The sequence below is a fragment of the Vidua macroura genome, chromosome 10 (assembly GCF_024509145.1).
Source record: "Vidua macroura isolate BioBank_ID:100142 chromosome 10, ASM2450914v1, whole genome shotgun sequence".
NCBI classification, from domain to species: domain Eukaryota; kingdom Metazoa; phylum Chordata; class Aves; order Passeriformes; family Viduidae; genus Vidua; species Vidua macroura.
The window spans coordinates 1,982,218-1,995,751 of record NC_071580.1 but is presented as its reverse complement, the minus strand read 5'-3'; the positions used below and the strand labels follow the sequence as shown (position 1 = coordinate 1,995,751).

The 13,534-nt window shown below is 45.6% G+C and overlaps 1 protein-coding gene across 1 annotated transcript; it reads left to right on the top strand.

Moving 5' to 3' along the window:
• Nucleotides 1-5,446: 5,446 nt before the first annotated feature.
• NMD3 (NMD3 ribosome export adaptor) lies at nucleotides 5,447-13,180 on the top strand. Its single transcript, XM_053986759.1, has 15 exons — nucleotides 5,447-5,708; nucleotides 5,807-5,941; nucleotides 6,477-6,573; nucleotides 7,007-7,087; nucleotides 7,323-7,451; nucleotides 7,950-8,040; nucleotides 8,182-8,260; nucleotides 8,505-8,601; nucleotides 8,812-8,929; nucleotides 9,459-9,604; nucleotides 10,135-10,247; nucleotides 10,883-10,955; nucleotides 11,421-11,527; nucleotides 11,768-11,838; nucleotides 12,283-13,180. The coding sequence occupies exons 1-15, from the start codon at nucleotides 5,665-5,667 to the stop codon at nucleotides 12,414-12,416; spliced, it is 1,515 nt and encodes a 504-aa protein (XP_053842734.1). The 5' UTR covers nucleotides 5,447-5,664; the 3' UTR covers nucleotides 12,417-13,180.
• Nucleotides 13,181-13,534: the final 354 nt, after the last annotated feature.

Genomic DNA, 13,534 nt, shown 5'->3' with positions numbered 1-13,534 from the left:
GTTTTGATAACTAAAAGCTCTTCCTTATCACAGATGTATTTTAGTGGCACCACCAAAGTACCTCAGAGCCCCAGTTCAGCATCAGAACTGGATTTTGGAGAGAAATCCTTCCCTGGGAGGGTGGGGAGGCCCTGGCACAGGGTGCCCAGAGAAACGGTGGCTGATCCATCCCTGGAAGTGTCCAAGGCCAGGTTGGACAGGGCTTGGAGCACCCTGGAATAGTGGAAGGTGTCCCCATGGCACTGGATGGGCTTTAAGGTGCCTTCCAACCCAAACCATTCCTCTCCAATCCCCTCCACCCATGCCAGGACTTGGGCACTGAAACAGCCCCTTGCAGCAGCCCTGGCTCCATGGCCTCTTTTCCCCAAGAAATCCTCAACTGCCAAACCAGCATCACTGGGATCATCTTTCATACAAATGCAGATACTCCTAAATAAATAATGAGCTGCAGCAGCGGGATCAGCTGGAGAAGTTTCCACTCCCTTGGCCATGCAGCGAGGCCTGGTTTTGCAATGCTCTGGCTGAGCAGCACCTTTTCCCAGGGATGTGTCAGCATTCCGTGTCGTGCCTGTGCCAGCGAGGTGGGAGCGGTGGGAAGGATCCATCCCACGACAATTGCGACATCTCCCCCCGGGAGTTTATCTCGCTGAATAATTGTAACAGGCAAATGCCATCAGAGAGGACTGGAGCAAGCAGAAAGAAGTCATGAATGGTTAAGAAGAAGGAGATGATTGTCATTTCATTTAGTAAATTTCATTTATTTCAGCACATCTTAGGTTGCCACTGGGAAGATGGTTAATGCTGAAATGTCCCAGTGGTCTGGTGAAGCCCTGGGTGGACAGAGAGTCCATGTCCTCCTCCCACTCCTCCTCCTCCTTTTTCCATGTTTTCCTTCCCTGACTGTTTAAGCAATCTTCATTCACTGAACTGTATTTTTGGCTTTTTCTCTGGTTTTGTCTCCAGCCAGACAGAGTGAGGCAAGGAAAGTCAGGAAAGTGAAGTCTGGAAATGTCAGCTCTCTCCATAATTTTTATATGCAGCTTTTGAGCAGGAATAATGTGCAAAATATTTTTACCTGCATATCGCTCTTCTCATGCTCTCTCATCAGGGAACTCAGAGTGAAAAATACACTCATTTTCCTGATCATAGAATTGCAAAATCATTGAGGTTGGAAAAGATCTCCAAGATCACCAAGTCCAACCTTTAACCCACTAAATCATATCCCAAAGTGCCACATGCAGTGCTGTTCAAACACTTCCAGGGATGTGACTCCACCACTACCCTGGGCAGTCCATTCCAATGCGTAACCACTCCTTCAGTGAAGGAATTCTTCCTGACATCCAACCTGAACGTCTCCTGATGTCCACACTTGTCCTCTCCCAGCAGCTCTCAGCTCACCCCAGCTCTCAGCAGGATTCCTTTAATGGGATGAGATCTTGTAGCTAGCACACGGAAATTACCAAAGGCAAGTGGAAAGCAAACAGCTCCTGTATGATCGTCCTCATGTTTTGATGAGCAAATATTTACCTTTTTAAAACAACTATTTCTTTGGTCTGAGTCTGAGGTTCATGCCTAGTGCAGCCTGGTAACAAACATACCAGGACTAAAGGAACACCTCCTGGCTCCTGTCCATGCTTTGCCTTCAAGTGAAACCTTGGCCATGGCTGTCCATGGTTATCAAGGAAGGATAAGCCGTGATGTTTGAGTTATCACAATTTCACAGAACCACAGAATCCCAGAATGGTTTGGGTTGGAAGGCAAATTAAATCCCATCCCATCCTCTCCCCTGCCATGGCAGGGACACCTTCCATTCTCACAGGCTGCTCCAAGCCCCAGTGTCCAGCCTGGCCTTGGAGACTCCCAGGGATCCTGGGGCAGCCACAGCTGCTCTGGGCACCTGTGCCAGGCCTCACAGGGAACAATCTCCCCCTCATCTCTAATCCAAATCTACTTTCATTAATCTGGGATGTCTCCTTGGTTGAGCAGCTCAATACAGTTTGGATTATGAAGGCTACTAAGAAAAATCCCGCTGCTTGTAAGCCCACGGTAGGCACAGCAGGAGTTTTTGAAAGGTTCCAGGGATTTAGGAAGCAGAGGGTGCTGTTTGGTCCCCTGAGTGCACAATCTCAGCAGCTCTGCCCCTGGCACACTGAGCATCCAGCTGTTCCCAGCTGCCTCAGCAGGGCTGGGGGTTATCCCCCTCTCTGACACAGGGCAGCACTTCCAGAGGTGTCCCTGAACTGCATCCAACGTGTTTGACGTGCAAGTTTCACACACACATGAAAAGCAAGCCAACCCACGGGTATTTGTGCTGTGACAACGCTCATTAAAGCTGGTGATGCAACACGGTTTCACCTCCATCAGCTGAGAGTGGCATGTCACAATATCCCCATCCCTGTCACAAAGCTATTTTAAAGGAGCTCTTCTGGCCCCTTTTGTTCCTGCCTTGAAGTTCAGCGGTGATAATGCTCCTGGCTCGCACTGTAAATTGGATTGCTAATTGGATTCCTCACAAGAACTGAAGAAATAGGCAAGAACTGGAAAATAACTGGAGCATTATCCCAGTAAATTTAGTGCAGGTGAACGCACAGCGAGCAGCCCCTGGAAGTGCCGTGTCCCAGTGGAATCAGGGAATGTTATTCCTCCCGTTCAGACCACGGAGGACACGCTGAAGCAGCAGCCCTTGCTGAAATTACCAGTTTGCAACTTCCCAGCTGCAATCCATGAAAAATAAGAGAGCCCTGCTTTCCAAAGGAATAGACAGCTTGGAGATGTCTGATTACAAACTGGGAGCTGGATCCTGGCTTGGAATAAACCTGGGAGTTGCCACCCCACACACAGGCCAGGCACAATCTGTTCCTGCCCAAGAATGTCTCTGGTGGCACTGGGAACTGAAACAGCTCCCGTAAAAAGCCTGCCTTTAACTCCCCTCTCTGAATCCTGGTGACTCTTCTGTTGCTAATTCCCCTCTCTGAATCCTGGTGACTCCTCTGTTGCTAATTCCCCTCTCTGAATCCTGGTGACTCTTCTGTTAATTCCCCTCTCTGAATCCTGGTGACTCCTCTGTTGCTAATTCCCCTCTGAATCCTGGTGACTCTTCTGTTGTTAATTCCCCTCTCTGAATCCTGGTGACTCTTCTGTTGTTAATTCTCCTCTCTGGAAATTCCTCTGTTGTCAGAATGGGAACTGCTCCATTTTCACTAAATCGTGGCTTCCTGCAATAGGAAGAGGAGCAAAATTGTCGGGAATGTGTGAAGGCTTGTGAGAAATAGATTTGTAAAGAAATACAGACTGGGTACCACCAGGATCCTCCTCAAAACTAAACTGGGCAGCAGTAAAGATCAGAAAGGTGTTTTAGTGTTATTGCACAGCCCTTCCCATGCTGTTACTAAAATCCTGCAGTTAAAGGAGGATATTTTTATTGTTTGTGATGTGGAGGTGCTGTGCACACTGCTCTGAATCCCCAACTTGAATGGGAGTGAATAGGAAAACGTAAGTGTAAAACAGTTTGGTTCTGTTCTTAAATTCCTGGGAGTTTTAAACTGAAATGAGCACAGGTAATGAAAGCAGCAGCCCAGAACAAACCCTCTTTGGGAAGGTCAGAGCAGCTCCTCGGGAGGAGAGGTCCAGGAGCTCCTGGAGCACCTCCTTTCCTGGATGCAGTTTGTGTGAGGGAATAGTGACCTCAGGTGTCTGTGAAATTAATCACAGGGATAGTCCCCATGAATTTACCATCTACTGGACATTCCTACTGAAAATGAAGCTGCTGGAGCTGCTGTCACTGGCACAAAGTCTCCTGGTTTTTCTGGCCTTGCCACTTGAGCTTTCCCAAAAACACCTACAGGGACTTTCTTGAGGGCTCAGCCATCCGCAAATAAGCCTGAGAGCAAATCTATATTGAAACCTGGTTTAAAAGAGTGTGAAATTTTTAAATTTAACATATATTTAAATGGTGTGCCCATTGTCCTTGCCTATGGCACAGATCCTTTAAATTATGTGAAAGAATACAGCAGTGGAGGCAATAAATGCCTATATAAAATCAATATAACATTTAATACTCACTGAAAACCACGCAAGAAATCAGTATAAAGTGATACGGTTTTCACTAGGGGTGAGATTCAGGCTGCTTTGCTTTTTACTTCATTTTGTGCAAAAATATAGAACCCTTCAGAAGTGGTTGTAACACAGTTTAAAACACAAATTTTCCACAGAAGCAACCAGAGCTTGCAGAGGCAACACAAAGTACCTTGATGACCACAAATAACCCAGTTTTGATATTCACTGAGGCTGTGCCTTGAGCTGAGGTGGGATTTGGTGTATCAGCACCAAAATTAAGTGGAGAAAATAAATATGCAGTTGAAAATAAATCTGCAACAGAAACTTTTCCAGCACTCTCAGGATCCAGTTCTCCTCCCAGTGACTTCAAAGATGTGGCTTCCATAAAGGACAGGCTTTGTCCTACCCCTCTCCCAATGCCAGACTCTCCAAATGCCAGCTGGAAGTGTTTTATTTCCAAAATCAAAGATCGAGTGATTCATCAGGGCTTCAAAGTAAAAACTGTGTAACACGCACTGTGTAGCAGAGGTTCTGAAACAAAACTTCAGAGCAGGGAAACATTTCTTTTATTTATTGTGCTTTTTCTTTCATTGTTTTTAATAATATGGTCCATAGTAAGTCTCCAGAGAGGTCTGCAAAGAAACTTAATTTCGAAGGAGCAGAAGTGAGTAACTGTGTGAACACAAGCAGCACACCAAACAAAAATGTGCCAAAGAATTAAAAACACGGCAGACAGCTCAACAGGCTGTGATTTTCTGTCCTCAAGTGAAAGAACTCTTCCATTTCCATCAGGATGTTACCACATTAAATAAATCCCACACAACGTGTTGATGCAATTTAGCTTTATTTTTCTGCGGCATAACCTGCAGGAAACAAATGCTGACCCACAAACAGACCTTGGTGTCACAGGATCATCAAATGACAAAATGCTTTGGGTTGGAAACGACCTTAAAGGTCATTTAATTCTGACCCGCTGCCACGGCGGTTCCCTTTCCATAGGGTACTCATGGTACATCACCAATAGAATACAAAGCGAACGGACTGTACCGGCTCCTCCTTGTAAATAAAAATATCATTTAATTTTTAATTAATAGTAATGTCCCTTAGGGTTCCCGCCCGCTCCATTGCTCCCTCACGCCCTTTCCGGGCTCACTCAGGGCTCCTCCATGGCTCCCTCACGGTTCCCGCCCGCTTCTCCACGTCGGCTCCATCACGGCCCCCTCACGGCTCCCTCACAGCTCCCGCCCGCCTCTCCACGGCCCCATAAAAGCCCTTTCCGCGTTCCCTCAGTTCTGCCATGATCCCCTCACCGTTTCCCCCCCGCCTCTCCATGGCCCCTGACTGCCCTTTCCGCGTTCGGCTCCCTCACGGCTCCCTCACGGCTCCCTCACGGCTCCCTCACGGCTCCCTCACGGCTCCCTCACGGCTCCCTCACGGCTCCCGTCCGCCCCTCCATGGCTCCCTGCCGGCCCTTTCCGTGCTCCCTCACGGCTCCCGCCGGCCTCTCCGTGTCCCCCTCGCTCCACCCTCCCGCGGGCCGGGCTGGGCTCGCCCCGCCGTCTCCTCCTCTTCCTCTGGCGGCCGGAAAGCGCCGCGTGTTCCGCAGCCATGGAGTACCTGCCGGCCCCCGCGGCCCCGGCGCAGGGACACATGTGAGCGGTGGCGGGGGGCCCGGGGTTCCCGGTGGCTGTGACTGTGACTGTGGCTGTGGCCGTGACTAACTGTGCTTCTCTTTGTCCCTGTGTCCCAGCCTGTGCTGCCAGTGCGGCGTCCCCATCCCGCCCAACCCGGCCAACATGTGCGTGGGCTGCCTGCGGGCCCAGGTGGACATCACCGAGGGCATCCCCAAGCAGGGCACGGTGCACTTCTGCAAGCAGTGCGAGAGGTGAGGAGCCGCGAAATCGCTGGGGACGGCAGCAAAATGCCCTTGGAGTGCACTCAGAATGCATCGGTCTCAGGGTTTAGGGAGGCAAAGGCGCTCAGGTTTGGTGAGGAGGAGCTGGGGGGGGCTCAACCTGGAGAAAAGGGGGCTCAGGGGGAACCTCCTGGCTCTGCACAGCCCCTGACAGGAGGCGGCAGGCAGCGAAAGGTTAGTTTGGATATTGGGAAAAATTCTTCATGGAAAGGATTGTCCAGCCTGGCACAGCTGCCCAGGGCTTTGGTGAAATCCCCATCCCTGGAGGGATTTAAAAGCCCTGTGGATGTGGCATTCGGGGATGTGGTTTATTGGTGGCTTTGGCAGTGCGGGGGGGTGAACTCAGTCACCTTAGCCACTTTGCCGTGATTTTATACGATTATAGAAGTTGTAGCTGCATTGGTGTTACTAAGCTGAAAGCTTTGGCAATAGCTGCTGGTCCTTGGAGTGATTTTAGAGTGCTCAAGCAGCTCTAATGTGCTGTAAAATGCTCCCTGCATCCCAGGTATCTCCAGCCTCCAGGAACCTGGATCCAGTGTGCCCTGGAATCGAGAGAGCTCCTGGCTTTGTGTCTGAAGAAAATCAAAGCTTCCCTGAGCAAGGTGAGAAACTGATCACAATTGTTACTGCAGAGATGGGAGCTGAGCAGAATGAACTTTGGGAAGCTGATGTGGTCTTAATGTACCTCAATTTCAGAGTTTTTTGCACATTCCAGAAATTATTTATGCAATATTTTTTCTCACTGGTTTATGATGATATGAAAAAGGGTTGCAGAGGTCTCTACCTAGATTAACTAAAATTCACATGTTTCAGTTGAATAAAGCATCCTCTAGGTTCAGAATATTTTTAGAGGGAAGGACCTGAGATTGAGCATCTAGATTTTATGTCAGTCAGCCTCCATGTTCTAGCTAAGCGCTATTAATTGGATATCTTTAATTCAGATTATTCACTTCTTCAGTTGTTTACTGAACCATAAGTTTCTGTTTGTGGAGTTAGGCTTGGTTTTACTGAGCTCTTGTCCTTCCCCACGGGCAGGTCCGGCTGATTGATGCAGGATTCATTTGGACAGAACCACATTCCAAGAGAATCAAGCTCAAATTGACTGTTCAGAAAGAGGTAACTGGAGCATAACCTTCTCCCTGTGGCTTTTAAAAAGCTTTTATGGCAAACAACGGGATTTTAAAATTATTTATTATTATTATTATTATTAGATTTCATCTTGCCTAAATTTTGTCACTAAAGTGCCATTCATCAGAAGGAAGATGAATGTCTGTTCCAGTAAAGATGGGAAAATACTGCAGTTATTTGTGACCCAAACAGAGCTTAAACCTTGGACACTTTTGTTTTGCAGGTGATAAATGGGGCGGTTCTGCAGCAGGTGTTTGTGGTGGAGTACATTGTTCAGTCTCAGATGTGTGAAGACTGTCACAGGATTGAAGCCAAGGATTTCTGGAAAGCTGTGGTGCAAGTCAGGCAGAAGGTAGAGGCAAACTGAATTTTTATTTGATCGTGGCAGAACAATCAGGCAAAGAACTGGGTGATTTTCTGGATTTCTCACACAAAAATGTACTCACACTTAGCCACAGGGATGTCTTGTGTTCAAGGTTGTTGAATTTTTTCTGAGTTTAGAAAAACTTTCTGCTGTCCAGTATTAACATTCTTTAAAATGGTGCTGGCAGGAGGATCTTATGTGGATAACTAAATACCCTCCTGTATTTTAAGGCAGTTTGGAAACAGTGGGACAAATATTTAATTCTTCTTTAAAGGAAATAGATCTCTCTAGCAACCAGTCACACAAAAAGGAGAAATGGAAGCTTTAAATAATTTGGTATAAGTAGAGCACTCTGAAATCTCTTTGTTTACTTGGATGTTCTTTTCTAGGTGTTCTCTTCATATTAATGTTTATTCTTCAGAGATCCTGCTTTGTACTTGATGCTTCTTAAATAACCTTGGTGCTTTTGTGTTTGTTTGGCTTTAGACTGTGCACAAGAAGACTTTTTACTATTTGGAGCAGCTGATTTTGAAGCACAGGCTCCATCAAAACACACTCAGGATCAAAGAAATCCACGGTGAGTGGCTCTGGAGGCAGAATGACCTGGATTTATGGTGGATGTTTTCATGTGTGTGTGCTGGGAGCTGTGTAGAGAAAAAGCTTATGAATTATATCTGACAGAATAGAACAGAAATAGATTTGTTTCCTTGCTTTTCAGATGGCCTGGATTTTTATTACTCTTCCAAGCAACATGCCCAGAAGATGGTGGACTTCCTTCAGTCTACAGTTCCATCCAGGTACAGCTCTCCTGGTCATTGCCTTGAGCACTCAGAACTTTGAGGAGCTGTCTTAAATCCTTCCTTTTGAAAGAATTTTGTAAGTGCAAGTGTGAGGAGTCTGTATTTTAATTAAAACAGACAAAATCCCTTCTACAGAAGTCCCGTATTTTCCACTTAGCCATGGTAAAATTAACCTCTGTTTCCTTAACATTTCCAGGTGATGTCTCTTGTTTCCTAAAAATTGTGTTTTCGTGTTTTACAGATCCAAATCATCCCAACGTTTGATCTCCCATGACATCCACAGTAATGTCTACAACTACAAAAGCACTTTCTCTGTGGAAATTGTTCCCATATGCAAGGTAGCTTCCCTCTGCTTCACCTTTAGGGTGTTGTGGGAAGAGCTGGGATTCAGAGATTGTAGGGTCTGGGGGGTAGGGAGGGATCCACACAGGAAATGCAGAGGCTACTGGGGCTAGAAAAATAAAACCACAAAGTTAAAACATTTATTTCAGGAGATTTGGTTAAAAATGGAGGAAATAGGAATGCCAATCGATTGTGTTGGTTTGCAGGACAACGTTGTGTGTCTGTCACCCAAGCTGGCCCAGAGCCTGGGGAACATGAGCCAGATCTGTGTGTGCATCAGAGTGACCAGTGCCATCCACCTCATCGACCCCAGAACCCTGCAGAGTGAGTCTGGGGTTTTCCTCAGCACCTCATTGTTCTGCTGGCACGGTTATTGTGGGTTTGCTTCCACAAAATCTTGGAATTTTGGACCTTAGTGTTGTTAAATTTATCTCTACAGCAGAAATTTTGTAGTGAGCTGAGAGTTCTCTGAGCTTGATTGCCATAGGATCCTGGGCAGAATGTGCAGGCTCAGTTTGAGCTTCTGGATGTTCTGAGGATTTACCTGTGTCAGCTTTATTCCCCTACAATTACATGGCATCTGGATTAAATGTTCAGCCACTTCAGTACCAGAAATTCTGTGCTTTGCTTGGTGTGTGCTGCTGAGCTTGGGCAGCAGAATCCCTCTAGAAGGATGGATCCAGGGAATAATTCCTTTGAGTAAAGTCTGCCACAGATCAGCTGCTCCTGCAGCAACGTGGGTCACATCCTAAATGACTGTGTTACAGTGATGAAAACATCGTGTCTGTCGTTAGCTTCATTTTGGTTTATGGTTCTTTTTCCACAAGAAATTCTCTCCCTGCTCATTTTGCAGTTGCTGATATCGATGGCAGCACCTACTGGCGCCACCCCTTCAACAGCCTGTTCCACCCCAAGCAGCTGGAAGAGTTCATCATCATGGACATCAACAGGGTCCATGAGAAGAAAAAAGGTGCTGGGGCAGGGGCTCGATCACTCAAGGTGAGAATGTCTCTCTTTAATTCGTGTTTTGGGCCTTCTGCTCAGCTGAATTCATGATCTGGGTCTGCCTGGAACAGTCAGACTGGGCTGTTCTGGATCTTGCCACTGGCAAAAGATTTTCTTGGGGCCATTTGGTTTGGAAATGGCACGGGCAGGATGTGAATTCCACTTGCAGGAATTCTTCTTGCAGAGATTAAACTCTGCTTGCTACTGGGTATTGAAATATTAACTTTGCAGCTTTAATGACTGAATTGGTTTTGTTAAAACATTTCTTTTTAATCAGAATTAATGGATCTTCTCAGTTAAAAGCTAAAACAGGGGTCTATTTATAGAAGCAGCCTTTGGGAATTCCAGGGAGTTGCTGTGTCCATTTCCTTACTTTTATGTAATGAGAAATGAGGAGTAGCAAGGGATACATTGGGTATGTGATGCAGAAACACAGGTTTAATGACAAGTGGAGTCTAAATCGGTGCAGATGTTGGGGTTAAGCTGGGTTTGGTTAAGGAATGTTTTATTTTCCTTTCCCAAAGCACACTCTGGCTGAAGCCTGGGTCAGGAAAACCTCAGAGCTGGACACGGATCACCAATATTTCTGCTGCACTCACCTGGGGCACATCCTGAATCCTGGGGACCTGGTCTTGGGGTCTGTTCTTCTTTTCTGAAACTTTTATTAAATGAGTATTTAATGACTGAATTCATGTGCTATCAAGAAAGTGTTGCACTGTTTTGGTTTCAAAATGAAAGCAGCAAAAGGGAGGGAATCATCCTGGTCCTAATCCAGGAAATCTCTTTTCTAGAAGGAGTTTTCATAAAAATTCTTAGAAATAAGAGAGCTGATTGCCTTCAGAGTGCAGCTTGGAATCACAATTTAGCCACAAATAAATGGGAAGGATTTTTAAAAACACCAATTAATTATTTGTTTGCTAATAAATATCATATCCACTGATAACAAATGTGAATTCTTTGTAAGATTAGGCAAATTAGGTGATGCTTAAAAAGGTTTAAACATGAATGTTGTGAGCCCAGCAGAACCTCAGTGGATGTTGCAGTTTGATTCCAGAGGTTGGGAAGTGCCAACAGAGCAGGATTTGGGAACAGCAGCTGCTCACACTCAGGAGAGCTGCACGTTAATGTGGATTTTTATTTGTTTCCCTTCCTCTGGAAATATTTCTGCTCCTTAGGAGCTGCACCTTGCACTGTGTTGCCCTTTAGCACAAACATGATACATTGGGGTCAGGGTTTTTATAAAGCAGAATAAAAACCCTGTTTCTGTTTTAGCTTCGACTTGGCCAACTGCAACTTAAATGATGAATTTGCCAACAAGATGAACCCCCAGCACATTCCTGACGTGGTAAGAAAATCCCTTTCTCTGTCCAAAGTTCTCTCCATTAGCCAAGGCTAGGAGGGAGTGTGATTTTATAATGAGCAGTGCCTGAAGGAAGAGAGGATATTAACAGTGAAATTTGAGCATCATCTGATTTTGAAGGATTATTTCCTTAAATATTTTAGTGATGGTTAAATTATACATTTATTGTTGTTTTTTTTTTTTTTTCCAATTGCCATGGTTAGATAATACACTAATTGTTGGTTTTATTCCAATTACCAATCACTGGGTGCTGAATAATAACTCCAGAGTGTGCCTGTCCCTTCAGGACCATTTCCCAACTGTTTGGAAACATTTGAACCAACAAACTCGGTGTAAATTCAATATAACACTGCTGAGTGCCAGTCCAGCTGGTTTTAGGTGCCCAAATGTGGATTTGGGTGCTGATTTGGGATTTTGGGAGGTGCAGAAAGGAGCTGCTTTTCCCTGCAGGTGCTGATCAAGAAGAGCTACGACCGCTCCAAGCGGCAGCGCCGCAGGAACTGGAAGCTGAAGGAGCTGGAGAGGGACAGGGAAGCCCCGGACACAGATGATGAAAGGTTCAGTATCTGCTCTCCCTGTCCAGTGGCAAAGCAGCTTCTAAATAACCTCCAGCTGAGAGGAGAAAAGGAGAAAATTAGAGATAAATGAGTTGGGATTAATAGGTGAGGGTAGAACAGCGGCGAGTTGGTCTCAGCTCTCAGGTCTGATGGGGTTTTGTTTCTGTGATTTTACTTTGTTGTGTGAATTTCCATCAGTCCAAAGGGACGGGGAGTAAATACATCCCACATCTTTTACAGACAATACCAGGACTTCCTGGAAGATCTGGAAGAGGATGAGACCATAAGGAAAAATGTCAACATTTACAGAAGTAAGGCCTTTCTAACTCCTCCAGGGGGTGTAATTAAATCATGTTTAAATCGTGTTTAAGGCAAAACCATTTTACTGAAATTCTCTATTTGCATTCTCCAAACTATTCACGCCTGGAGAAATGCTGTGAAGTGTTTCACAGATGTGCTTCACCTGATGGGTTTTGTTTCCTTGCCTTTAAGTGAAAGAGAACTTTCCTCCTACACCCAAAATCTCTGCTGGGTGAAGGATTTGATACAGAATTCATTTTTGTTCCGTGAGGGGACTGTTGAGTTTTTAGGAGGTATTTTTGGGCTTTTGGTTTTGTGGTTTGTTGGTTGTTTTAGTGTTGTTGGTTTGATATTTTTTTTTTCCCCCCCCATTTTCCCTTGGGGTTGCTCTGGTGGTTTGGGGTTTGTTTTCTTTGCTTAGCTGTTTTTTTGGGGGGGTTTCTGTGTGTTTCTAGATGCAGATATTCCAGTGGAGAGTGACACAGATGATGATGGAGCTCCACGGATCAGCCTGGCTGAAATGCTGGAAGATCTCCACATTTCCCAGGACGCCACTGGAGGGGAGGGAGCAGAAATGCTGACAGAGTAAAGACAGCACCTTACATCCAAGAAATATTCCCTTGGGGAGGAAAAACTCCCCAGACCACAATTAACCATCACAAGGCCAGGAAAAGTGACAAAACTCCCGCTGCACCCCAAAACAATGGCCTGGAATTCATATTTTATGGATGATACTCCAGAGAATCAGCGATTAAAGTTCAATTTCTGGTGGAAGCATTGCAATATCAATTCCACAAGTTCCTCCCATCCCTGAGGGATCTCTCCATGCAATTTCTGCAGTGGAGAAAATAAGGAAGGATGTCCAGAGGGAAAGATTTTACTCCAGTTTCCTGGATTTTAGGTAGAGTGCCTACCTACTGTTACAGCTTTAATTTCCCACATGGGGAAGGTTTTCCCCATTTTTTGGCACAATGGTTTGAAGCCTTTTATGATACTGGTAGATTATTCCATATATCCATATTTTGGGGAAGCTCAAGACTCTAATTTCTGTTCCCTTACACAAAGAAAACTTCCCTGCAAAGCCCTTGATGAGAAAGATTGGAAAATCCTGTGGAGTGTGATGAATATTGAACTATATCCCATGTCTGGATCAGTGGATTAACAGCAACATGCACAGCAATTAATTAATAAATCAGCTATAAAGGATTAAAAACCTCTTGAGATACTGTGATTCATCATTTTTTAGTTCATTTTCAAATCCAGTTGCCCTCTGCAAGTCCAAAGAGGACAGAATAATAAACTCCCTGTTGGTGGCAGGTGATGGGGGAATAATAAAATCTGGATTTAAACTGTGCTGTTTTCATCAATCCTTTTCCTCCTCCCTGTTTCCCTTGCTGGAGTCTCCCAGGAATGCTGGATATTTTTTGTGCTGTCTCATCCCCTTATCCCTGGAGATCTCCCTCTTCCTTTCCCCCTTTCCTTGCTCTGCTGCCAGCCTGGAAAAGCTTTCCTGGATCTTTCAGCAGGAGTTTTGTCTGCTTTGTGCTGCTGAAGCCTCGAATCCAAGGCTTGCCTGGGTTTGTGGGATTTGTTTGGCTGGAGCAGCTCCCCAGAACCAAAGCTGAGTCTCTTTGTAGGTTCTCAAGTTTCAGTGCCCCTCTGGGAGCTCAGAGGGGTTTAGGGAGTGTCCAGCAAATTAAATATTTG

Coding starts and splice junctions, on each gene's coding strand:
- NMD3 (XM_053986759.1), top strand. CDS start 5,665: ATGGAGTACCTGCCGGCCCCCGCGGCCCCGGCGCAGGGACACAT. Junction 5,709..5,806: donor GCCCCGGCGCAGGGACACAT/GTGAGCGGTGGC, acceptor CCTGTGTCCCAG/CCTGTGCTGCCAGTGCGGCG. Junction 11,839..12,282: donor AAATGTCAACATTTACAGAA/GTAAGGCCTTTC, acceptor GTGTGTTTCTAG/ATGCAGATATTCCAGTGGAG.